At 42.4% G+C, this 24910-nt stretch overlaps 1 protein-coding gene across 2 annotated transcripts in view; it reads left to right on the forward strand.

Annotated features, from left to right (window-relative positions):
* The window catches only part of SGK2 (serum/glucocorticoid regulated kinase 2), a 60051-nt gene that overhangs the window by 8889 nt on the left and 26252 nt on the right, over nt 1-24910 (forward strand). Inside the window, exons 2-3 of one of the 2 annotated variants that reach the window (XM_088480602.1) lie at nt 17946-18065; nt 18886-18943. In XM_088480602.1, the coding sequence (XP_088336728.1) occupies nt 18025-18065; nt 18886-18943 (99 nt within the window). In that variant the 5' untranslated portion in view covers nt 17946-18024. The remainder of the gene's footprint in view (nt 1-17945; nt 18066-18885; nt 18944-24910) is intronic. The other variant, XM_088480601.1, reaches the window with a different exon arrangement.

A 24910-nucleotide genomic window follows, 5' to 3' on the forward strand; every position in this document is an offset into this window, starting at 1 on the left:
CGAATAGCAGGTGAAACTTACCTGTATCCGCGTGTGCAGGTCCCCCGACGAGTCCCTCCAGCGCTCTGCTCCGTCCTCAGGCTCCGGAGGCTGGTCGGACATGTGTGCTCCCCAGCAGAGCACAAGAAAGTTTAGACAAAAAAAAAAAAGTTTTTTTTTTTCTAATCTGTCATGTGGTCTGCTGGGAAACCACATGACAGACCAGCAGGACGGAGCCGGAGGCTGCTGTGCGGACAGGTAAGTCGGGGGGGGGAAGGTGAGCGGAGGGGGGAAGGGGGTGGGGGGGGGTCGGGGGAGGTACGAAACTTAACACATCTGTAGGCAGTGCTGCGCATGCACTGGTTTTACAGATGTATGCGCAGCACTGTTTCCAGACGCGATAAGGTAGTGTAGGCAGGGAAAAGTATCTATTTCCCGAAAAGCTGTCATCGCAAAAATGACAGCTTTTCGGAATAGATACTTATGGAGAGGTGGAATGATTAATTCCACCTATAATTAGCTAGAACTCCATGAGAGTTCTAAAGCTAATTATCTCCAGAGAATTTTTATGTTTAATGAATAGGCCCTACAGTCTGCACCGCGGCCCGCATGGTACGCAGCTGAGGCGCCCTTCACTATGTGGCGCCTTACGCAGCTGCGCCCTTCACTATGTGGCGCCTTACGCAGCTGCGTACCATGCGTAACGGGAGAACCGGCCCTGCCTACCCCTCACCTTTCATGCCCTCTGAAAATGGCCCGTACAGTGAGCATATTACAGGAGTGTTGCAGGCTCGTCAATGCAAGTGGCTACATACACAGGTGCATATTAAGAGAGGAGGGGGCCCCTCCTCTCTCTGCGGCGGCCGGCAGCGCACTCGACGCAGCACCGCAGCAGTATACTCTGGGAGGTAGTCTGTGCCCAGAGTCTACTGCGCATGTGTAGGTCACTGGGAAAATATCACGGCAACCATTTTCCCAGCAAATTCACTACTGCACATGCGGAAAACCCCGGGATGACCCTGCGGCGGCCATTTTTAAGTGATTTTAACAGCACTGACAGCGCCGATGTGGGACTCTGGAGAGGTAAGTATTAAAAATATGGGTGCAGTGTGGGCCCGTGTGCCCCGCACACCCTGCACCAGAGCCGGATTTAGACCTCATGGGGGCCTAGGCAAGATACCAGTTTGGGGTCCCCCTACCTCAAACAATCCATAGCACTTTATTTGCATTCCTGATTCATGCAAAGCATCCCTACCCTAATGCTGACCTTAACTCAACCCTAAGCTCAAACCTGACCCTAACCATAACCTCTAACCCTAATACCCTAACTGCTAAACCCTACACCATCCCTAATACCCCAACTCAAACACCTAATCTGACCCTAATACCCTAACCCATACTGATACACCAACCCTAGTATCTTATGCCTAATGCTAAAACCCAAACTAAACCTAATACCCTAAGGTTATACTCCTCATTATCCATTGAATACATCATATAAGCCTGAGAAGTGCTAAGGATTAGGAGGTAGCTGCGAGGTGGCATCTGCAGCGGAGGTTGTGGTGTGGCCATGCCCAGTATTGTGTGTGACTGTGCTCAGCTGAGTACTATGATGGGGAAGAGTCATCACCATTACACCCCCCCCCCCCTTTTTTTTTTAAAGTACACTATAGGATTTATTTTTGTAATGGTAGGTGGGGAGTGGAAAGGACTGCATTATAGTATAGTATATTGCAAGTACCTAACATGAAAATAACATCATCCTGGATTGTTGTACTAATAATACTAATATCATGATCATCATAATGTATATTACTATATGCTTGTAATATAAAGCAGTCCTGTCCACTTCCCAGACCCCATCTACCATAAAAATTATATCCTACATAATTCAATCTATATTAGAGTAGTTGAGAATAGCACAGTACTTGACCCTACCTGCCTGGTTGCTGTTCTTCCCTGAGATCTGGATCCTCGGTCACTGTCTCACTCAGCCAGACTCTGCCTTGGCCTGTCCCTCTGCTCCTTGCTGGGTGCCACCGATGCGTGCTGCTGGTGGCAAGCTGCAAGCCTGGCAGTCAGTGGCAGAGGCTGCTGTGCTGGGGGTGGGCTGGAGCTGGATGGGGCTGGTCGGAGGACCCAGTGACACTCGTCCTCCCTCTTATGCACAGTCACTCTGTGACAATGCAGACAGTGGTGCCGCAGCGGGACTCTATAAGCGGGTCCTCGTGACATCTTCATGTCACGTGGTACTTGTACAGTGCTCTGGGAGCATTTTGACCGGCCAGATTTCTTGGGGAAAAGGGGCCCGTCTAGGGCCCCGCGAGTTAAAAGGGGCCCATCCACGGGCCCCTTGGGACTCATGGGGCCCTATGCGAGCGCCTAGGTTGCCTTGTGGGAAATCCGGGCCTGCCCTGCACCCATTATAGATATGCCGCTGGGCGCACAGCCGCAAGCATAGGAGCCCGTGGTCAGAGAGAGAAACTGTCATAGGGCTAATGCAATATTAGATGGTGCGATGAATGATGGCGTATAAAGATGCACCAATCTGTATTACAGCATTCAAGGGCGCTAATAGTGGGCATCTCAATCATTGCCCATTCGGCCGCACATATGTACACAAGGGAAGGAGAATGTAGGCCATTTGCATAACCTCATAGATGGGTAACCGCCTATAAATGTTGCTGTGTGCGCTTTTGTGTGCGATTTAGAATCAGGCACTTAGGCTTTAATTGCTAACACTCCACAGACACTGTACTGGCTATGGAGGTCAGTGATTTCCCTGCTAAATCCAAAAGCCAATACTCACTTTTAATATAAATGCAAAATTCCCTAGGCTTTCAGGACAGGGGCCTATTCATCATACCTAAACTTTCTCTGGAGGTAATTAGGTAATTACCGGAGGAATTCATCATTCCTCCTCTCCATAACTATCTATTCCGAAAAGCTGTCATTTTTGCAATAACAGCTTTTCAGGAAATAGATAGTTATCCCTATCTACACTAACTTACCTCAGCTGGAATCCGTGCTCCGCATGCGCTGTTACATTAATAAAATCAGCGCATGCGCAGCACTACCTACAGCTGCAGTAATTTTGTGCCCCCCCAACCACTCCTCCCCCCTCCTCTCACCTCCCCCCCGGCCCCGCACTTACCTGCCCGCTGCAGTGCCCCCGGCACATATGATTAAATCGGAGAACGGTCGATTTATTTCTGACAGTGTAGGATAGATTATGTAGAGTAAGATCAACTTTATTAAATAAGAAATCGATATAATGTACGCAGCACAGATGGTGTAATGGTTAGCGTTACTGCCTCACAGCAATGAGGTCATGGGTTCAATTCCCACCATGGCCCTAACAGTGTGGAGTTTGTATATTCTCCCTGTGCTTGCGTGGGTTTCCTCCGGGTACTCCGGTTTCCTCCCACACTCCAAAAAATATACTGGAAGGTTAATTGGCTCCCCACAAAATTGACCATAGTGTGTGTGTTTGTGAGCATGTGGTAGGGAATATAGATTGTAAGCTCCACTGGGGCAGGGACAGATGTGAATGGTAAGATATTCTCTGTAAAGCGCTGCGGAATATGTGTGCGCTATATAAATAACTGATAATAATAATAATAATAATAATAATAATAATATTTTGGAGATCTTAAGATAAGGATATTTAATAAAGTTACATCCAAACTTACCCCAGGATTGAGCACTAATAAACAGCAATACACTGTATATAACAGTGTACTATCGTCACCTAATATCACTCTATAGAATATCTGCCTTTAGAGGGCTCAAAATGACAGCAGGAATGTTTTTGTCCTGAAACTTCCACAAGATGGCCGCCGCCATAGTGAGACACCGGAGACCAAACAGTAGGATAGTACATGCATGGCACCCTAAGGCACACTCAATCACTAGAGGACTATATCGCTATACAAAGTTATTACAGAAGAGGGCGACGATATGAGCATGACGCTCGTGCAACATGGACATGTTACAAGGAACTCACGTGACACGTCACGTGAGCGGGTGTAGTCACGTGAGCGGGAACAGTGACGAACCTGGAAGTGCGGCGGGGAAATGCCGCGAATGGACTTCTATGAGAGTATAAAGTAGGTGAACATGCAGAGAACCACATTTGCCCTTGATAAAGTCCAAAACTGTGGACGAAACGCGTTGGGACAGACACCTATCAACCAATTGACTTAATATTTTTCATGCTGATGATATTTGATCTAAGGTCATGTGACCATTTGTTTATTTAAATAAATCCTGATTAACTATACTCCCATTAGTTACATTATTAGTGTATGCCACCTCACTCACATCCACCTTACTCACATCCACGGGGAGAGGAGCCGGTTACCAGGAGAGACCAGCAGAAGCCTTTTAGGGTAAGTACCATCCAAACTACCCTTATCTGCAACACCAGTGTCCACAATATCCTGATACCGCACTCATTGTTTTGAGGTACCTAAGGTGGAATGGAAGAGAGAGAAGGTGCTCACTACTGCACACGCAACAAATAGTAACGGGAGCAGCATACGGGATTAGGATTTTATTGCAAGTCTTTTTAATGAAAACACTGCCCACAGTTTTTGCCCAGCAGACATACTGGTATTTCGTTACTGACTATTGAACAGTTTCTTTTGTTACCATTGACTTTGCACACTAGCGATTAACTCAGAGGGAAGATTCTGCCCACAGTTATTGCTGACCGTTTGGACCGAGGTATTGGACTGGCTCAAAAGTTAGGATATAGCTGTCACATAAAACTTCACAAACAATTATAACATCCATTTCCAGACACATCTACTAAGTAGTGTACAGAATAGGGAACAACTAGTACGTCAGTCTACATCACAGAGCGCTTACCCTTCCCCCAACACTGCCTCCGGCTCCGGTGGCTGGTCTGACACGTGTTCTCCCAGCTGACCATAGTAGTTTAGATATTAAAAAAAAAGTTTTTTTTTTCTAAACTTTATTGTGTTCTGCTGGGAGAACACTTGTCAGACCAGCCACCGGAGCTAGAGGATGGACCAGAGCGCTGGAGGGAGACGCTGTGGGACCTGTCCACGCTGACACAGGTAAGTGTTACCTGCTATTCGCCACCTCACAGTGGTGGATAGTAAGTCAATCAAATTCTGAAAATACGTAATTTTCGGAATTTGATGAATACCATCATTTCCATAATTTCCATAATTAACGCAGGGGGGCTTAGCAAGGAGATATCAGTGATATCTCCTGTCTTAAGTCTCATCATGAATACTAATTTAACGTTAATTAAGGAAAATGGCCTTAAAAACTTTATTTTAGTGTTGATGAATAGACCCAGTGTCTTATAATGGTTTATCCTACCAATCAATATGTCCCTACTGTCAGGGCCATTGAGAGTGAACACGGGCCCGGGTATTGGTTTGGGCCACGCCCTGTCCAAATAAAATTTAAAAAATACTATGCGCTTTGCAGCGCCACAAACTGAAAGGGTGACATTTGTCCCCCTCAGCAGCTGACCATGCTGGCGCACTCTGCAAAGTGCAGCTGAACCGGGCCCCTCCAACAAGCCCGAGCAATCACCACCTGTCCCCCAAGCTGTGCCTACAGTGTTATGTTTCTTCTCTGCTATCAGTTGGAGTACCGCAAGGCTCATATCTGGGTTCTCTGCTCTATCTTAACCACCTAAATCTCAATCTTTTTAACCTCAGCTAAAGAATCTTGCACCATCCAGCAAAGCTACTCACCTGGCATCTCTGTTCTGTTTTCAAATAAAATAATCAATCTTACTCCTCCAACTTACTACCTAGGTGTCATTCTTGATCAGAATTGTCCTTTTATCCCTATGTTCAATCTGTTTCTAAGGGGCCTATTCATTCTCACTTAATTTTTACAAAAGCAGGTGAAAATGTTGTAAAAATTAAGTTATCGGGCCATTCATCACGAAGGTAAAGCAGGAGATATCACAGATATCTCCTACTTACCTTCCTTCTGTGGAATGGCCCGCTGTCCTCATAAACTAGTATGGGGACAGAATTCATCAAGCTCCGAAAATATTATTTTTTCGGAGCTTGATTGCGGTAGCATTCACCATCTTCAGATGGCAGTTGCTACCGCTACCCGCTCCTTCCCTATAACGAGGAGTCCTGGGTCGCGAAGAGGGATCCTTTCGGATGTCTCTGCCCCCATCCGGCTTCTGCTGCCGGACGTCAGGGCTCTTGTGCGCATGCGTGACCTGTCGTGAGCAGTGAAAAGTGAAGCCGCTCGCTGAGACAGCTGATTTTCGGATCAGCTGTCTCAGCGTCGGAGCAATGATGAATTATTCCGGCGTCCGCGGTGAGTCAGTGTGTTAATTATCGGGGTCCGCTCGGATCTCGTTATTTAACATCATGAATAGTCCCCTGAATCTTGTTACATGCAGTGCCATCTTTCCGGCGATGTGCCAGATTCTTAGTAATCTAGTATGCCAGCACCACTTTAAAAAGAAGCTGGAAAGATTATGCCACCAGTAGCCTGGTAACAGTGGAAGAATCTGTTCTGGGTGCAGGGGGCACTGTGGGGGTGCCCGCCTTGGCCCATTGGTCAGTGTGCATCACACACCCTGCACACATAATAGATAGATACACCACTGATCACCAGAAACTGCAAAAGCTTTAATTCATGCACTCATAGGGGTAGGTTTACTATAGCTTCTAAAAATGAAAAGTAGAGCTGTTGCCCATACCAACCAGATTCTAGCTATTATTTCTATATTGCATTATAGACAGAATCTGATTGGTTGCTATGGACGACACCACCACTTTAATTTTTATAAGCTTTAGTAAATCTACCCCATAATCTCCTGCACTGACAGAATTGCAGAATCCAGTCATGATGTCAACATTCAGAATGTCGGCACCAGAATTTTGACACAATGTCGACATGGTCATAATGTTGATATGGTCATTATGTTGACATTGTGCATGTCGACACTTACAATGTGAACATTACATTTTAGTGCTAGATTTAGGGTTAGGGCTTAAATAGTAAAAAAAACAAAACAATATGTTGACATGATGACTGTCAACATGCACAATGACGACATTGTGACCATATCAACATGTCACATAACGTCCTCGTCAGCATTCAGAACATGTTGTCATAACATACCACACCCAGCTGCTGCAACTCCCTACTAGTCTTCCCTTAATCATACTGTCATCCCTACAATCCATTGTGAACACAGCAGTAAGAATTTTCCTTGTCAAACGTTTTTCTAATGCTACATGTAAGCTTGTAAGTAAGGCCTTATAACTTTTTCCACATTTGTAATACTCTGAATTGTTTTATCAGTATACATTCGTTCCCTATTATATACAGGGCCGTAGAAAGCCGGCCGGGGTGAAGGGGTGTGGCAAAGCCCCCTGGGGGGGCGCTGTCAGCCTGTCAACCCAGCGCAAATCGGGGGAGAGTGGTGCGATCAGTGTGATTGCTTCCCCCCCCACAGACAGATGAGACTGCTGCAGCAGTCTCCCACTGACAGGTAGGAGGGAGGGGGGAGTAGCATTGGACCTGGGCCCCCGCCGGGCCCCTCCAGCAAGCCCGGGTAATTAGTACCTGCTCCTCCCCCCTCTCGGTGCCCCTGATTATAGAGCATTGTGGAGTATGCTGGCTTTATATAAATAAATGTTAATATAATAAATTATAATACAGACAAAGTTCCTGGGGTGATGAAGTTTAATGGCTCACTATGTCTAGTCTGCTGACTGGCAGCAGATTGTTGTGACAGAAGAGGAGGGGACAGCACAAAGTCAGAGAAAATAAATGACTGGAAATCGTGATTAGAAGGTTTACAAAACAGTATCTGTCCTACTGTAGTTTGTTTGTGTACAAAGTCAAAACTAGGGAAACTTGTTTCAAACTTCATTTTCCTAAATCCTGTCCAGCTTATGATCACAACACAAGACATGACCAGTTTTGCACATAGTTATTGAATGTAAACCATCCCACGCATTTTATTTTTGTAAAAATGATCATTAAAACATGTTGGCCAAATATTGACACAGATCCTTATTCATCGCTGATTTAGCTGCTGCATTATTGCTGAGGTAAAAGTGCTGTCAGTCAACAGAATACAATGAAACTGTGTTCTCTGGCCTGATGCAGAGATGATGTGTGCATAATATATGCCAATGATTCAGGAGAGGTTTGAAGGAAAAAGACGCCTCCAGCCAGCATCTCAGATCCGATGTCTGTGTCCGAAGACACAGGATCTGATCAACATTGTGACCATCAGATTGGCCGCCTCAGATTGGCTGCCTCATCAGCACAGCCAAGGCCAATAAATATACATTGGTAGACACAGACACTGGCCTCGCACTCACAGAAAACTGGGGTACCCTGAAAAAGTCCCCACATGGGATGAAACACGTTGGAAGAACTAGCAACACCACCTTGTTATTGACTTTGACCCTTTTAAACCATTACCTCCCGACCAAGATGTCTGCATGAATTGTAGTTGTGCTGCATGTTTTTAGCACTCTCTGTCACCACATTCTGTCACAGTGAGGCATGTGGACAGAGCAATAAATGTTATTTGTACCCTTCCACGTACCTAGTGTTTCTGCAAAGGTTATCATTGGACCTTGTGTCCCCTGACCCCCATACCCACACACAGCAACCACGCAGAGAGAGAGTGCATCTGGTGAACCAGCAGGACGGTGTCGGAATCCGGGGTAAGTCGCAACTGTTTACCCGCCTTCTGCACAATAGAGTCTATCAGCACATGTTACTGTGGTTTGTTTATGTGAATCTTTGAGGTGGAGTTTCAGTTTTCCGATGCAGACACCAGTTGGAGAGGGGAAGACACATCTATACTATTATATTGCCCACCAGGGGCTCAATTGACTATTACCTATTACAACCTTCACATAAGATACAAATGAACATAACTGCCTAGAGACCTTCACCAGGACTGATGTTATAAGAACCCCCACCCTATAGTTGATTTCAGGTGGTTTACACCAGGAATTTGGATAACAGTTTGACAATATTTCAATACAAAGCACACACACCATACCAAGCATATCTATAACATAGCCCATAGATTAAAACCTTGCAATGGTAGAATAGGACCTCAGAGCGCAGACACCATATTACAATTTTGATTGTAAAGTATGTGTACTGTACAATGTGCCTGTGTGGCGTGCAGAGGGAGGTGCAAGGAATAGATCTGTGTCAGTTCTGACATTATTTGAAGTATTTTAAAACAAGCAATTGTCTAACACAGCACAGAGCTATTTTAATATATTTGTGCATCTCCAATGCATTGCTTTGTGAATAAGACTGTCGCTTTGTAAGGACAATGAGGAATCGGGGCAGTCACAGTCATTGCCAGTTAGGCACATTGAGGTGTGCACTTTGTTGGTAAGGGATAACAGAGATTTTTCAAAAAAACAAATGAGCTACATTTTTACCCCTGCTCTCTGGTTTTCATATGAAAATGTGTACAATGTAATTAAAAACTCAAAACTGACACAAACACCCTATGATCATAATATGAGATCAAAATGATCAGTTAAGCTACAGTATTTTGAGTAGCAGGTTTGCTAAACGAAATAGACCATAGAGGCAGAAGTAGGAGATATGTACACATGGCTCTATTAAGACGGTTAAACATAGGTTATACATAGCTGTGGAGTTTTTTTTTTTTTTTAGGGTTAGACTATAGGTAGGCAGTATGTACTGTATATGTACACTATATGGACAAAAGTACTCGGACACATGTAAAATAGCAGCGCTGGAATATATGACCATTCAATAATGACATAAAATATTAAATCAATTTATTATATATAAATAAATAAAATGTATCAATAGTACATAATACGACATGTGGTAAATTGCATAACAATAAAAATTGAGCAAAAAGGAAACATTGAGCCTCTCCCACCGGTTAAAGGTTATAGCCTGTTACTATAGAAGTTTCCGGATATTGGGTTAAAGTTAGTAACAATCTCAGTCTTAAATGTAAGGAACGTTTGTGTCCAACTTATAGTTACCAGCTCCCGTCACCAGGTAGAGGGATGATCCTATTAACATACAATCCTGTATGCCGCACTCGGAGCCCTCAAGTGTCCATGGTGTTTGTTGTAATCCAGATGCTGTGCACTTAATATGGACTGAGCAAAAGTGAATTCAATATATCCGTAAACTGGTCCAGGCTGGTTGTAGTCTCAACTTGGAGAATAACTCTGTGGGCTGGAGGCTGAGCAACTAACGCATTTCGCTGTGTAGGGGATACAGCTTTTTCAAAGGTGAAATTGTGGGTCTTCTTATACCCCTTTAATTAGCTGCTTGTTTCCACATGGTTGTAATTAATCACCAAATAAACTCATAAATTCATAAAAACATAATTGGCATAATATGGAGGCAGTTTACTATACATAATATGTCTAATTTATGGGATAAATGTAAGTTTTAATAGCTTTTGTGTGAAACTATTCTTACCTTAACCTTTAATTCTATGGAGCTCACTCCGGTCACGTGATCTAAAGTATCTCACGTGACCTTGGTAAGGCCCGTCTAAGGATTTGCATCACTCTGTAGTCATGGAGATTCCTGCCTCCCATTAGCTCATTGGACTGAGGAAACCCCATGACCTCAGTCATGTGGCTGATGATGCTCCGTCGGCGTCTCTATAAGCCTTAGACGTCTAGATATTCTAATATCTAGAATTATGGGTATTGTAGTTCAAACCCATTTTCATTAAAGCCGTAGGACTATTCAATATGGCCCAATGTTTATTTTCTAAAGTACTAAATAAAAAAGGGGGGGGGGTAATTATAATAACATCATTTGTCTTGGCATACTCACTAATATAAAACATACAACATTCTATTTGTTTTAAGGTATCATTGTATTAAGCACGTGATTATTTTATTAGCTATTTAGTATATAAGAACTATACAGTGGATACATATATCATATAATAATGAATAAAATGAATTACAAATTGATACATTCTAATGCCAACATACATACTATGTATATTAATAAGAGTAATTATACATTTGATTTAAATAAATAAAATAACAATATTAACAATGATAACAACAATAATGACAATGACAACAATAATAACAATGGGGAGGGGAAGACGAGAACTTGAGGGAAGACAGGGACTTAAAAATCATTCACATGACTAGTGTGTCAATAGTGGTACACCAAAATTAGATGCCCATTGAGATAACTCTATACCGCTAAAAATGATAAAAAAAAGACACCAAAAGAGCAATAACCATTGTGAAAAGAATATCACACTGAATAAAGGTATATTTGTTTATTTATTAATAAATGTTTTCTGTCATCTACTTGTGTTCTTATTTATCAACACTCCATTTCTCCCTTAAGTATACATAGACAACAAGAACCAGAGCTCCAAACGGCTAAAAAAAAACACCCAAATTCTTAGATTACATCAGGGATAGATGGAAATATTCATGATTTATAGATCTTTAAATAACCATATTTAATTCTACTGCTTCATTTAATCCCTCTGGGTATATAGAGTTCATCTCAACATCCAGAAGACTTCTTGTCTGCATAAATTTTTATACCTATCACCCCCTCGTTTGGTTAGTGGGATATATTCAATCCCTACTAATTTAAGGCAACTAGAATCCCCATTATGTGCATCGCAGAAATGTCTAGACACGCTATGTGTCTGTACTTTTTTAATGACATTTCTGCGATGTTCAAGGAATCTTGTTTTAAGAGGTCTTGTAGTTCTACCATTATATTTGTAATCACAATCACATGTAATCATGTACACAACATAGCTTGTGTTACAATTAATAAGGCTTTTAATATTGTAAATTTTTGTTTTCAGCTTTAGTATGGATAGGATTAGTCTTGTTTAATACATGACTACATGTGAGGCATTTATTTGCCCCGCATTTATAAAAACCATTAGGTTTAGATTGTAACCAAGGTATATGAGTAGTATTATTTCTTATTTTTTCTCTTTTTCTTCTATAGGTTTTAGGAAACTTGGAGCTATGAGGGTTTTCAAGGATTTATTTTTCTAAAGATTAGTACAGGTTTTTCCGGAATACATTCCCTCAATATATAATCTTGCCTTAAGATGTTATAATTCTTCCATATAATATTTTTAATTTCAGAATAATGATCGTTATAAGTGGCTATAAATGCCACTTCCCTGACTTTATCGTTATCTACGGGGTCTTGTATTTTTGGTTTCTTTTCTAAAAGTTTATTTCTATCTAGAGCCAGGACTTTTTCCAGTGCTTTTTTCATGATTGTATCGGGATATTCCCTTTGTGAAAATGACTCAATCATATAATTCGCTTGTCTCTTAAAGGTTTCTGGTTCTGAGCAATTTCGTTTTAAACGGAGTAATTGCCCCTTAGGAATGTTTTTCTTCCATGGGAAATGATGAGCACTTTTATAATGCAAATAGGCATCCTTTCCTACCTCCTTTGAATAATTTTAGGCACATATTATATTGTTCTTAACCTCTAGAGTTAAATTCAAGAAATTCATTCGATTCTTGTGATATATATGTGTGAATTTCAAATTATATAAATTTGAATTTAGTGAAGTGACAAAATTCTGTGCAGAAATGTGATCCCCGTCCCAAATAATAAAAATGTAATCAATATAATGGCCATAGAGGACCAGTTTTGCGCCGAAGTCCCCGCCCCACACTAGGTGCTCCTCTACCTCACCCATGTATAAATTGGCATAACTCGGCACGAACCGGGTCCCCATGGCCGTCCCCAAACCTGTAGGTAATAAGTGTCTAAAAATAAATTGTCATGCTATTTACCACGTCGTATGTACTATTGACACATTTTATTTATTTATATATAATAAATTGATTTAAAATTTTTTTCTATCATTAGTGAATGGTCATATATTTCAGTGCTGCTATTTTACATGTGTTTCTTGGTATATTGGGTTTTACAAACCCTATCTGAAGCAGCTGCTTATTATTATTATTATTATCGTTTATTTATTTGGCGCCACAAGTGTTCTGCAGCGCCTTACAAAGTACATAAACAAATAGATTGATTTACAGTGACTTACAGTACAGTACAATACAATACATTACAGGACATGGATAATATACATTGCTACATTCACGACCATAACACCCAGATAAGCAACAATGCAAAGCAATCAAGTGTTAGGTGCCCTGGTAGAGAGTAAGAAGTAGATGAAGGTATAGTAAGGAGATGCACAAGAGGGTAGAGGGCCCTTCTCATAGGAGCTTACATTCTAAGGGGGAGGGACAGACAAACAGGGGTGAAACAGATGGGGTAGGCAGGGAGGAAGGAGTATGTAGCAGCAAGTTAAGATGAGAGCTGGAAGGCTTTGATGAAGTAGTGGGTCTTGAGAGCCCGTTTGAAGGATTTTAGAGAGGTGGAGAGTCTGATGGGAAGCAGGAGAGAGTTCCAAAGGTGGGGAGCAGTGCGGGCAAAATCTTGGTGGCGGGAGTGGGAGGAAGTAATCAATTGGCATGAGAGGCGGCATGCATTTGTTGAACGAAGAGGGCGGACAGGAGAGTGAAGGGAGATGAGATCAGAGATGTAAATGGGAGAGGAATGGCTGAGGGCTTTGTAAAGTGAGTGTGAGACACAGCTCACTCCAGCGCCTGTATATCTTCCCCTTTTTCTCAAAAGTACTCGGACGCCTGACCATTACACCAAAAGGGACTGTAATGACATTGTATTCAAATACATACTGTATACATTATTATGGAGTTTGTCCCCCTTTTGCATCTATAACCGCTTCCACTCTTCTTGGAAGACTTTCCACAAGATTTTGGAGTGTTTCTGTGGGAATTTGTGCCCATTCATTCTGTAGAGCATTTATAAGCTCAGGCACTGATGTTGGATGGGAAGGCCTGGATCACAATCTACGTTCCAGTTCATCCCAAAGGTGCTCAATGGGGTTGAGGTCAGGGCTCTGTGCGGGCCAGTCAAGTTCTTCCACACCGAACTCATCAAACCATTTCTTTATAGTCTTTGCTTTGTGCACTGGGGCACAGTCATGTTGGAATAGAAAAGGCCTTCCCCAAATTGTTGCCACAAAGTTGTAAGCATAGTATTGTCCAAAATGTCTTGGTATGCTTAAGCATAAAAATTGCCCTTCACTGGAGATAAGGGGCCCTGCCCAAACAGCCCCATTATCCCTCCTCCACCAAACTTCACAGTTGGCACAATGCAGTCAGGCAGGTAACGTTCTCCCGGCATCCGCCAAACGAAGACTCTCCCATCTGACTGCCAAACAGAGAAGTGTGATTTGTCACTCCACAGAACACATTTCCACTGCTCCACAGGCCAGTGTCGGTGTGCTTTACACCACTCCATCCAACTCTTGGCATTGGACTTGGTGATGTGAGGCTTGCATGCAGCTGCTCGGCCATGGAAATTCATTCCATTAAGCTCCCGCAGCACAGTTTTTGTGCTTACATTAATGCCAGCTGGAAGTTTAGAACTCTTCAGCTATGGAATCAGCAGAGCGTTGGCAACTTTTACGCACCATGCGCCTTAGCAGTCGTTGACCCCGCTCTGTGATTTTACATGGTCATGGTGGCTGAGTTGTTGTTGTTCCTAAACGCTTCCACTTTCTAATAACATCACTTACAGTTCACCGTGGAATCCTATCACAGTACAATGACCCATTTTGTATTACAAATGTTTGCAAATGGTGACGGCATGGCGAGGTGCTTGATTTTATACACCTGTGGCAACGGGTCTGATTGAAACACGTCAATTCAATAATTAACAGGTGTGGCCAAATACTTTTGTCCATAGAGTGTAGTTTACTAGGAGGACACAGGCAGGCAGTATATAGATGGGGCTCTATTATGAGGGCTAGACCACAGACACACTCGTAGGCAGTATATAGATGGGTCTCTATTATGAGAGCTAGATTACAGAGTAAATGGCAGGCAGTTTATAGTTGGGGCTCTATTATGAGAGCTAGATTGCAGAGACACAGGCAGGCAATGTATATATGGGGCTCTATTATGAGGGCTACGTGCAGCAGAGAAGGGATACACTCTCAGAATATTTATGGATCATGTCACAGGGCATCTATACCACCTGTTTAAGACTCAAGGCTTAAGGGGCAAACAGTAATGAACTGGAAAACAAACATTATACCACTTCACTCTGTCCCCACTGGAAGCTAAGTCCCTGTCCCAAGCCATAGACCTGTATTCAATTAGGGAGTGAAAAGTCCATGCTGGACTTTTCGCTCTACAACGGAGCTTTTCTGGGGATAAAGTATCGGGCGCGTGCCCACTTTATCTCCGTATTCAATTTGGAGCCGGTGAAAACAGGAGCCTGCGGAAAGGTAAGTGTCGGGGAAAATAGGGGAATTTTCAGGAATTAATCCTGGGACCCCCCTAATGATGTCCAGACATGGGGGATCACTCTGGGTACCCCCGTTTAGCCCTGCAGAATGTGTTCTGCATTTTTAAATAGACGCGGAAGGTGTTTATTCCTGACATTAAAGAAGTGATGCAGAAGAGCACTTAGGTTTTTTTTTTTTTTTAAAAAGTGGTCACATCAAATTTGGGGTACATGAAAATGGATACTTGCATATTTTTAAGTCCATAAACTTATTTTTTAAAAATTCAGCAAAAATGCACCTGCAGCTAGTAGCCTATAGAAAACACCTTGCGCATACTTACAGAATACCCCTGAACCTATTGTGCTATTTTTAAACACTGTTCCCCATTTTTTTGTTTTACCCCAAAATAAAAATATATTTTTTGGGGGTGTCCCTATTTTTTTAAAAACTTTTTTTGACGCAGTTCGTTTTTAGGGGCTATTCCCAGGGGTGCAGGCTATTTTTTTAAGGCTGCACCCCTAAACCCCAATTCTGCATTTTTTTCGCCATGTAAAATATGGTGAAAACTTAGCCCCGTTTTTTACAAAGACTTTTCGAAACGGCAAAAAGTCTTTGTAATTGAATACGGGGATAATTGAAACATGCGAAAATGACGTCATCGGCGATAATTTAGCGCCGATTTCGACTTTTCACATACAAATTGAATACCCCCCATAGTGTAACGGAGAGTAGTAGAAGTATCCTGTAAAATAAGTTTGTAGATTTCTGAGATCATGTGCGAGGGGGACAGTCTCTGGGGCCATAGAACCTCAAAAGGGGATAAGTTCCTACCAATTACCGCAATACCACCAATAGAGGTAATGAAATGCCGAAGCTGCAGAAAACCCCACCAGTCCCTCTGAGTTAAAGAGTATTCAGCTAATAAATCTGAGAAGAACTTAAGTCTCCCACCGTGAGTGTGAACTTGTTGGCCAAACCGAGTGATTTAGACTGTCACCCATGAGTTAAAACCCTCCAGTGTTAGTCAATGAGGGAAAAGGGGGTTAAAGAGATAAGAATTAATAGGTGAGCTTTCCATAGAAATCATGGATTTACACCTACATTTATGCCAAATAACGAGAGTGGGGCCAATAGTAGGATGGGAGAACTTCAAACTTTTGTTGCACCAAGGGAGAAACTGTAAAGGAGACAGAGTGGCTGCATTTTCTAATGCAATCTACTGCTTCCCTGGGAAATTTCTAAACCAATCTAAAATCCTGCTTTTGCTATTTTTACATGTAAATAAATAAGAAACCATGTTTAAAGCCTGGCTTACGGCCCCTAAAACTAAGTTACGGATAATTCTATGAGAGTCTTTTAAAAAGCTGGAAGGAATCTGTACATAGGGCCTGATTCACTACGGATCACAATATTGTGTATGCACGCAGTTCAACTGCGATAGTATGCTAATTCATTGCGAGTGCTATTCCCTCGCAGCACTACATAAGGACACCCACTTTACCTTACACACATCCATAATGTTTAGCAGAAAAGCAAAACCATCGGTACAATCGAGTACCATCGCAGCCTCACGTACACTTGCACAAGCCCTGACCTTACTCAGAAATTGCTAACAACCACGCACGCTATGAGGCCTCACACTGCGTATGGCATCACAGTAGCTAATTTATGCATGCCCCTGCAATGGTGTGCGAACCCACTGGCACTCCTGTGTTTCCCCGACCACACCCCGTCAGTACCCACAAACGGCACTTTCTGTCAATCACTCTGTGAGGGGTCTGCATAGCCTCTGCGATCGCTGTCCCGATCGCAATAGTTAGTATACGCATGCGCAGAACGCAACAATGGGCCGATTGCATGCATATTAGCAACTGCGATGCTTGCTGAATCAGGCCCATAGTCTGGAGAATGTAAGGGACCCTAAGGAGAACATTCAGATGGGTCCTTTTTTTACTGTGGCTTCAGTCATGCCAAATAGCCCCTCTCAGTGCGCCAGGTCCAGTGTGATTTGGCAGCAAACGTGCATCGTATTTGCATAGATAAAACAACTGGGAGTGACAGCATTGCATTGATAGCATTCACAGACCAGTGTGTGCGACATCTGTACATATCTTAGTCTGAATCTGTGTAAAAGCTCCGATGCGAGCAGCCACGACTTTTCCTTCTGCCATGTTCCGTTGTATTTCATCTGCGACTTTGCACGTGTGTAAAACCAATTCTTGTGCAGCTAATGTTGCAGCCTAGTGTCTCCAGTACACTGTGAGCTGCTTTTTGCTGCGTCTGCGATGCTACTGAGATGCAAAATTGAAAGAAAAACACTGTATGCTACACGTCTCTGTCACGTCTGGCATCTCGTGCCACATGGCATAAAGATGCCCAGTGCATGAAAACACATCTGCATGTTACTCTCCTTACATTTCACTACCTAGCTATGCTGGGGTAGAGTCCATTGTGGAAACAACCAACCCTCTCTCAGCAAACCTGTGATAAAGGACAGGAGTCCTGTTTTATTATTTGTAACTTAGTGGAACATGTTGTACCCAATGCTCATTTCTGCCACTCTGTATCTCCTGTCATTTCTTCCTGCGTGTTTGTGCTTAACTCCAAAGGAATCTAACCTCTTCACTTTACACTTCATTGAATGACATCAAGGCAGGAACAGGTGAACGCTTGAACTTCTCTCCAGTCATGACCTCAACTATAAACCTGGGCCCATCAGCCAACCCCAAGTAAGTGAAGTTCCCTCCCAACAGTGCTCTAAAGACTAGTTCTCTGAAATATTTGAAGAATTACCTTTTTCTGCTGGCTTGTTAAGAGAAAGAGGAAAGTTACACAGTAGAGCCTCTTATAGCAGCTTCTATGAACTCAGAGAAGGTTTAAATGGTTAAACTATCTACATGTTATTGCAGTTTTAAGAAATACTATCAACTGTTATTTATAAAGTATTTTCTGGCTAGACTCATGCAATCAATAAAATCGGTCCCTTTGTATTGAGTTGAAAAGCTACAGATTCACATATTAGGGATCATTTACTAACGTCACAATTTGCACTGTACCACATAATAAAATGATGGATTTCTTCAAATAACCAATAAGATATAGGCTTCTATATGTAGTGCAACTTAGAGAATGAAAGCAAATGTATGATTGGTTGTTATGGTTTAACGCAAATGTCGTACCTAAATATCAATGTTATTTAATGTTATTCATTTTAACAGAAAAAGTTTGTTCTTTTATATTGTTTAGACAGTACAGTTCACTTCACTTAACTCAAATTAAATATTCTGTTTAAATATTTCCCACACAATATTATGCATTTATATATACACAAAACCTTACTTTAGCAGAAAAGGGAAATAGGGCATTTGGGAGGCCGATGATTAATGGTAGTATGATGTGATAAATATTCTTTTGACATTATTTAGAATTGATCTATTTTGATGTGTACGAAGTGAAAAGTTTCAATGTCTTCTTGGTAAGCTTTCTAGCTATTGGTGAGTTATGTAGCAGATAGGGAAAGTTAATCTATTACCTTGTTATTTTTTGCAGTGCTAAACCTACTGATTTTGACTTCCTGAAAGTAATTGGAAAAGGGAGCTTTGGAAAGGTTTGTCACCCACAACAACCCATCTACCTAGCAGCCAATGACAGTTTGTACAACTGGAGCAATCAGGTCACAATATACCTGCATAACATTTGGACAGTTAATAGAGAAATGATAGTTTCCATGAGGTGTAGAAGGAGAAGTGCCTGATTGCAGAACAGGGCAGAACACAAAGAGTTCAGACAGGGACAACAGTGAAAGTGAGGAACAAAATGCTAGAGACAGTAGATAATGTGTAATATGAGGAGAGAATGAGACAGGTAACATAGTTACAGAGCAGGGACTATAACAATGAGATAAAGGAAAAGGAGGTGAGAGGCTATTAGTAAAGGCAGTTAGTAAGCTGAAAAAAGGGTGTATTTATGTAGACTGTGCAAACTGCAATTCTGTATTACCACTTTCACAGCAGTGCAGAATTCATTGTTCATTCATTGGCGTTGAGTATCTGTAGTATGAGCATTTCTGGTACTGGCTGCACATGCGCATTGAACTTTGACCCGGAGGGAATCTTATAAAGCCTCTCTGGCCTCACAAATCCCCCATAGAGGGCTATGGAGACACGTAGATGTAAGAATCGGAGCACTAAAGGAATCTCTGATTTCTCCAGAGTTGACATGTTAGTAAATAGAGATAAGTTGAGGAAAGCCCTTTTTCTCAACTTAATAAATAGACCCCACAGAGAAATACAACAAAAATGTAAAAGCTGTAAGGACCGATTAAAAATCACAAAAAGACCACTCTGGGCTCATTACAACTGCAAAGCTGAGAATAACATAGTGTAAAACCTACTTTTGCACATTTGTTAATGGCTTTTATACTCAGGACAAATTATTTTGTTTTCTTTCACCTGCTTATCACAAACAGAAAGCCCCCTATGGGGCAAATGTAATAGGGTGAGAGTTTACAAAAATGTGAGAGTTTAGCAATAAACTCTCACATTGGTCGAGTTTTATCTTCAAAATGGGAAAACATCCAAATGAGAGTTTATCATGAGAGTTTTTGAGTCTAAAAACGTGAGCTTGCCTGTTCTCAGACTTTATTACATTGGCCGAGTTTAAAAAGTGTGAGCGTTTACTGGTATCCTCTCACATTTTCTAATTTCTCACCCTATTACATTTGGCACTATGGGCATGATTCACTACGGATTGCTATTGCGATCGCAGCTGCGATTATGCATGCAGTCCCACTAGAAAAATATGCTAATGATTGCTCTCGCAATACCGTCGCAGCCTAACATAAGGACGCCCACTTTACCTTACACACACATCTGTAATACTTAGCAAGTCTGTGAAACCATCGGTAACATCGAGTACCATCGGAGCCTCACACACTTGCCTTACTCAGAAATTGCTAACCTCACCGCACGCAGTGAAAGCCCAAGCTGCATATGGCATCGCAGTGGCTAATTTATGCACACCCCTGTAATGGCGTTCACTTCAAACACACTGGCACGCATGCGTTTCGCCGTCCACCGCCCGTTAACACCCCCAGATGCTCACTTCTTATCAATCACTCTGCGATTGGTCTGCGTAGTCACTGCGATGCAGAACGCAACAATCGACCGGCTGCGTGCGTAATCGTAGTTGCGATCAGTAATGAATGAGGTCCTATGTGTGAAAATGATGTATATATACACTCAAATTTAGTCTATGCCCTAGACCTGATGCTTTTTTTCTGAAGGTACTCAGCTGTTCACAGTTCCCGTACCTTTTTTGGCATCATTTTTAATTCTTATAACTACAGTAGTTCTGGAAATAGGAAGAACATGAATAAAATAAGCATCTGAAGACTTGTCTAGTGTACAGTATAGAAGCTTCTATACGTCTTGTATCAGCTTGTGCTTTATGTAACTATAGGTGAATACCAGTACCTTTTTCTTAGAAGAAAGCACTGTATAGACATAATAAGGTAGTTGCTTGTAGGGCAGTGCTAACAGCCTTTGGCTTTTGTGAGACTAAGGGGGTATTTAATTTGATGGGGAAAGTCCGAGGTCAGACTTTTTGCCATCATCGCTGATTTTTCTGGGATAAAGTATCGGGCGCGTGCCCTCTTTATCCCAGTATTCAATTGGGATCCGGCGAAAACGGGACCCGATGGAAAGGTAAGTATGGGAAAGTGCAGCAAATTTTCGGGAAATCATCCTGGGACCCCCCTAAAGATGTCCAGACATGGGGGATCACTATGGGAACCCCAATTTTTGCCTGCTCAAGGGAGTCGGGTTTTCAAATAGCCACGGCAGGTGCATAAATGCGCCTGTGAAGAACAGGTGAAGAAGAGCATTTATCTTTTCTTTTTTTTATTTTAAATAACTATGGACATCAAATTTGGGGTATATGAAAAGGGGTGCAAGTATATTTTTAAGTCCCTAAAATTTTTTTTTCAATTCTTCAAAAATGCACCTGCCACTACCACATTCTTTAAAAACACCTGCCACATGCTTGGGAACCCCTTAGGAATCAATTATGCTAGGTTAGAAGTTTGTTCCCCTTTTTTTTACCACAAAATTCAAGACCTTTTTTGGGGAGCCCTGAGGATTTGTTAATTTTTTTTTTACACAGATTACTTTTATAGGACACTCCCAGGGGTGAAGGCTATTTTTTTAAGCCTGCACCCCTAAACCCCAATTCTGCACTTTTTTTCGCCATTTAAAACATGGTGAAAAGTTATCCCCGTTTTGTAACAAAGACTTTTTGCACCGGCGAAAAGTCTTTGTATTTGAATACGGGGATTATTGAAACATGCGAAAATGACGTCATCAGCAAAAAATTATCGCTGATAACGGCTTTACGCAGCCAGATTGAATACCCCCCTAAGGGGAGATCCAATTAGTCGCGATAATGCGAGAATTTTTTCACACCGTTCGCGTGTGAATTTCGCTTATTGCATATATGCCTGCACCCGTATTTTGTGCAATTCAATTCCAAAAGTCACGATGCGGCATTCGTGCAAAAATTCTTTCTGGTTTTACCCACGATAACTATAGGTAAAATGGGGAAATCTGTCTGTACACCTAAAAAAGGTGATATAAGATAACAATATAGAAATGTATTAGTGGCCATAATAAAAGTATTTAGGGTTCTTAAATTGTGTCAAATGGCTGTTTTATGCATATTTAAAACAGTCAAACAATGATATCAGGCTATTTTTTTGGCAAAATAAATGTGCTTTTTAAGTTGGAGGTGCGTAAAGCTGCCTATAAGTATATATTTGTGTCATTTAAAGACACTTTTTAAAAAAACCTTCAACATATGTCTATAACACCCACCTAAAATCTTAAAAACACATGTCCCATTCATACAGCACCCTCATGTACCTGTCCCACTCATATAGCATCCCTATATAACTGTTCCACTCATATAGCACCCCCATATACCTGCTCCACTCATATAGCACCCCCATATACCTGTTCCACTCATATAGCACCCCCATATTCCTGTCCCACCAGTGGCGTAACTAGCCGCGGTGCAGCCGGTGGCTTGCACCGAGGCCCGCTGTGGTGCAGGGGCCCATAGCCGCTGCACCCGCCGCCAGTGTCCCCCGGGCCCCACAGTATTTAAGTGTAGTGCAGACTGCAGTGAGAGTGCACTACACAGTAACAAACACACCGCCGCCAGTGGCGGCAGTGTTTGTTATAGCAGCCAATGAGAGTCAGACCGACTCTCATTGGCTGCTGAATCCACGGAGGGAGTCGGCTGGAGCTCACTCCTGAGCTCCGCCTTCCGGTTCCCCCTCACAGCAGGTGATGGGAGAGACATCATGACATCTCTCCCATGGTGCAGAGCGGGCTGGGAGGAGCGGGGATACAGGTAAGTTGTGTCTGTGTAAGGGGCACGGGCACTGACACTGGCACTGCATAGGGGGGGCACTACTGGGGGCACTGTATAGGGGGTGTTATCACTACTAGGGGCACTGTATGGGGGGCCGCTACTGGGGGCACTGTATAGAGGGGATGGCTGCTACTGGGGCACTGTATAGGGGGGACTACTACTGGAGGCAATGCATAGGGGGGACTACTACTGGGGGCACTGCATAGGGGGGACTACTACTGGGGGCAATGCATAGGGGGGACTACTACTGGGGGCACTGCATAGGGGGGACTACTACTGGGGGCACTGCATAGGGGAGCCCAAAGCATATTCTTGCACCTGGGCCCACCACTCTCTAGTTCCGCCACTGTGTCCCACATCAATTAACCCATTTTCCTGCGGAATGGGATTGAAATACCTGCGGTTCAAATCCCAACAGCGGATTCCCGACAGGATGAAGAGCCCGACTGGGGAAGGTAAGTACCCTAACCTCCCCTGCCCCCCCCTAACCCAAACCCTCCCTTAGTGGTGCCTAACCCTAACACCTCCCCCTGGGGGTACCTAACCTTAACACCCTCTTACCGCTCCCTGAACCTAACCCTCCCTGGGGGGTGCTAGGGATTCAAGATAGGCATCGGTATTTCGATGCCTATCTTGAATCCCTTGCCGGGATTCCAATGTTTGGATTGAGTCTCATAACTGCATCCCTTTTTCTGCACTTTGCACTTTTTCACCCCAAAATTGACATGACATTATTGGCCAAATTAAGCTAATTAAAAATTATTTATATTTATTTTAATTATTTCATTAATTATTTTTGCCTAATTAGTTATTAAGGAAAGTGTCCCAGTGGTTCTGAACCAAGTCCTGACATTTTTACCTAGGGTTTTTCCCCATCTTTTCACCTGCTCTCGAGGTGGAGAAAACTATGTCAAACTTTGCACATGCGAAAACCGTTGCTAATAGGATAGCGCAATAAATATAAATTTGCACGACAAGCTTTGGCTTATCACAGCTAAATGGATTTCCCCCATAAGAGCAAAAGGGAGGATGCCTAGGCAAACATCCCTCTCATTTGTGAGTGGGACGCATTTTCAGAGTTCAAACAGGCAAGAATTTGGACATGTAAACTTTGGGGCGTAGTCAGAATGTCGACAATCAACATGAGGACACTATAATGTCTACAAGTTCTGAATGTCAACATGATGGAATTAGGGTTGGGCTACGGTTAGGGTTAGATAGGAGTGTCAACATTCATCGTGTCAACATAATGAGCAGGTAAACATTATGCCAGTGTTGACATTGTGAATGTTGACGCATCAAATATGAACATTCTAAACATGTCAACATTCACACCATGTTGACCTTATGATGTCAACATAATGGATGTTAACATTTTAAATGTCGGCATGTCATACCACACCCAAAAACTTTTTACTCTTTGGATTTACAATAGAGAGCAGTACAGACATGACAACTGTTTAGCAGCAACCAAATGCCCCTAATTTAAATGACCAGTCTCAGGTCTACAGACTTGTCCCTGGAGATTTTCCTATTTGTCAGTACCGATCAACACATAGTAAAATATCTCTCATTATGATGGCAATACTTACTGCTTAATATTACCCTTAAGATATATATTCATAATTAAATTATGCTTATTAAAGACAATAATTCAAGATATATGAACAAAACACTTAACTTGGGTAAACATGAATTTGGCAGACATGCCATGTTGTGTGTTGTAATAAAACTTATTGTCACGCACGAGCATAGGTGGGAGATACTAACCGGATAAACATATACTCTACTTCGGAAGAATGCTACACTTACAAGTACAACTCAGCAACAGTGTTTCCTGGAAATAATGTTATCATTCTGCAAATAACTTGGGGAAAGAGTACAAAAGGCAATGCACATTTGTGCGTTGTGCTTACACATCACAAGTGACCCCCTGTGAATTCTGAGGATGGACAGTAAAAGATGTGATGAAGGTGGAGACAGGACAGAGGAAGAAAGGGAAGGGGGAAGTAAAGTACATAAAATATAACATTAAAGGTTCCTACACACTTAGCGATATTTTACACGATTTTCCCAATTCCGACGCATCATGTAAAATATGCCCAAATCGTGTAAAATATGCCCAAATCATGAGTGTCCACTC

This window comes from Taudactylus pleione, unplaced genomic scaffold (genome assembly GCF_031769625.1).
Source record: "Taudactylus pleione unplaced genomic scaffold, aTauple2 ptg000256l, whole genome shotgun sequence".
Taxonomy (NCBI): Eukaryota; Metazoa; Chordata; class Amphibia; order Anura; family Myobatrachidae; genus Taudactylus; species Taudactylus pleione.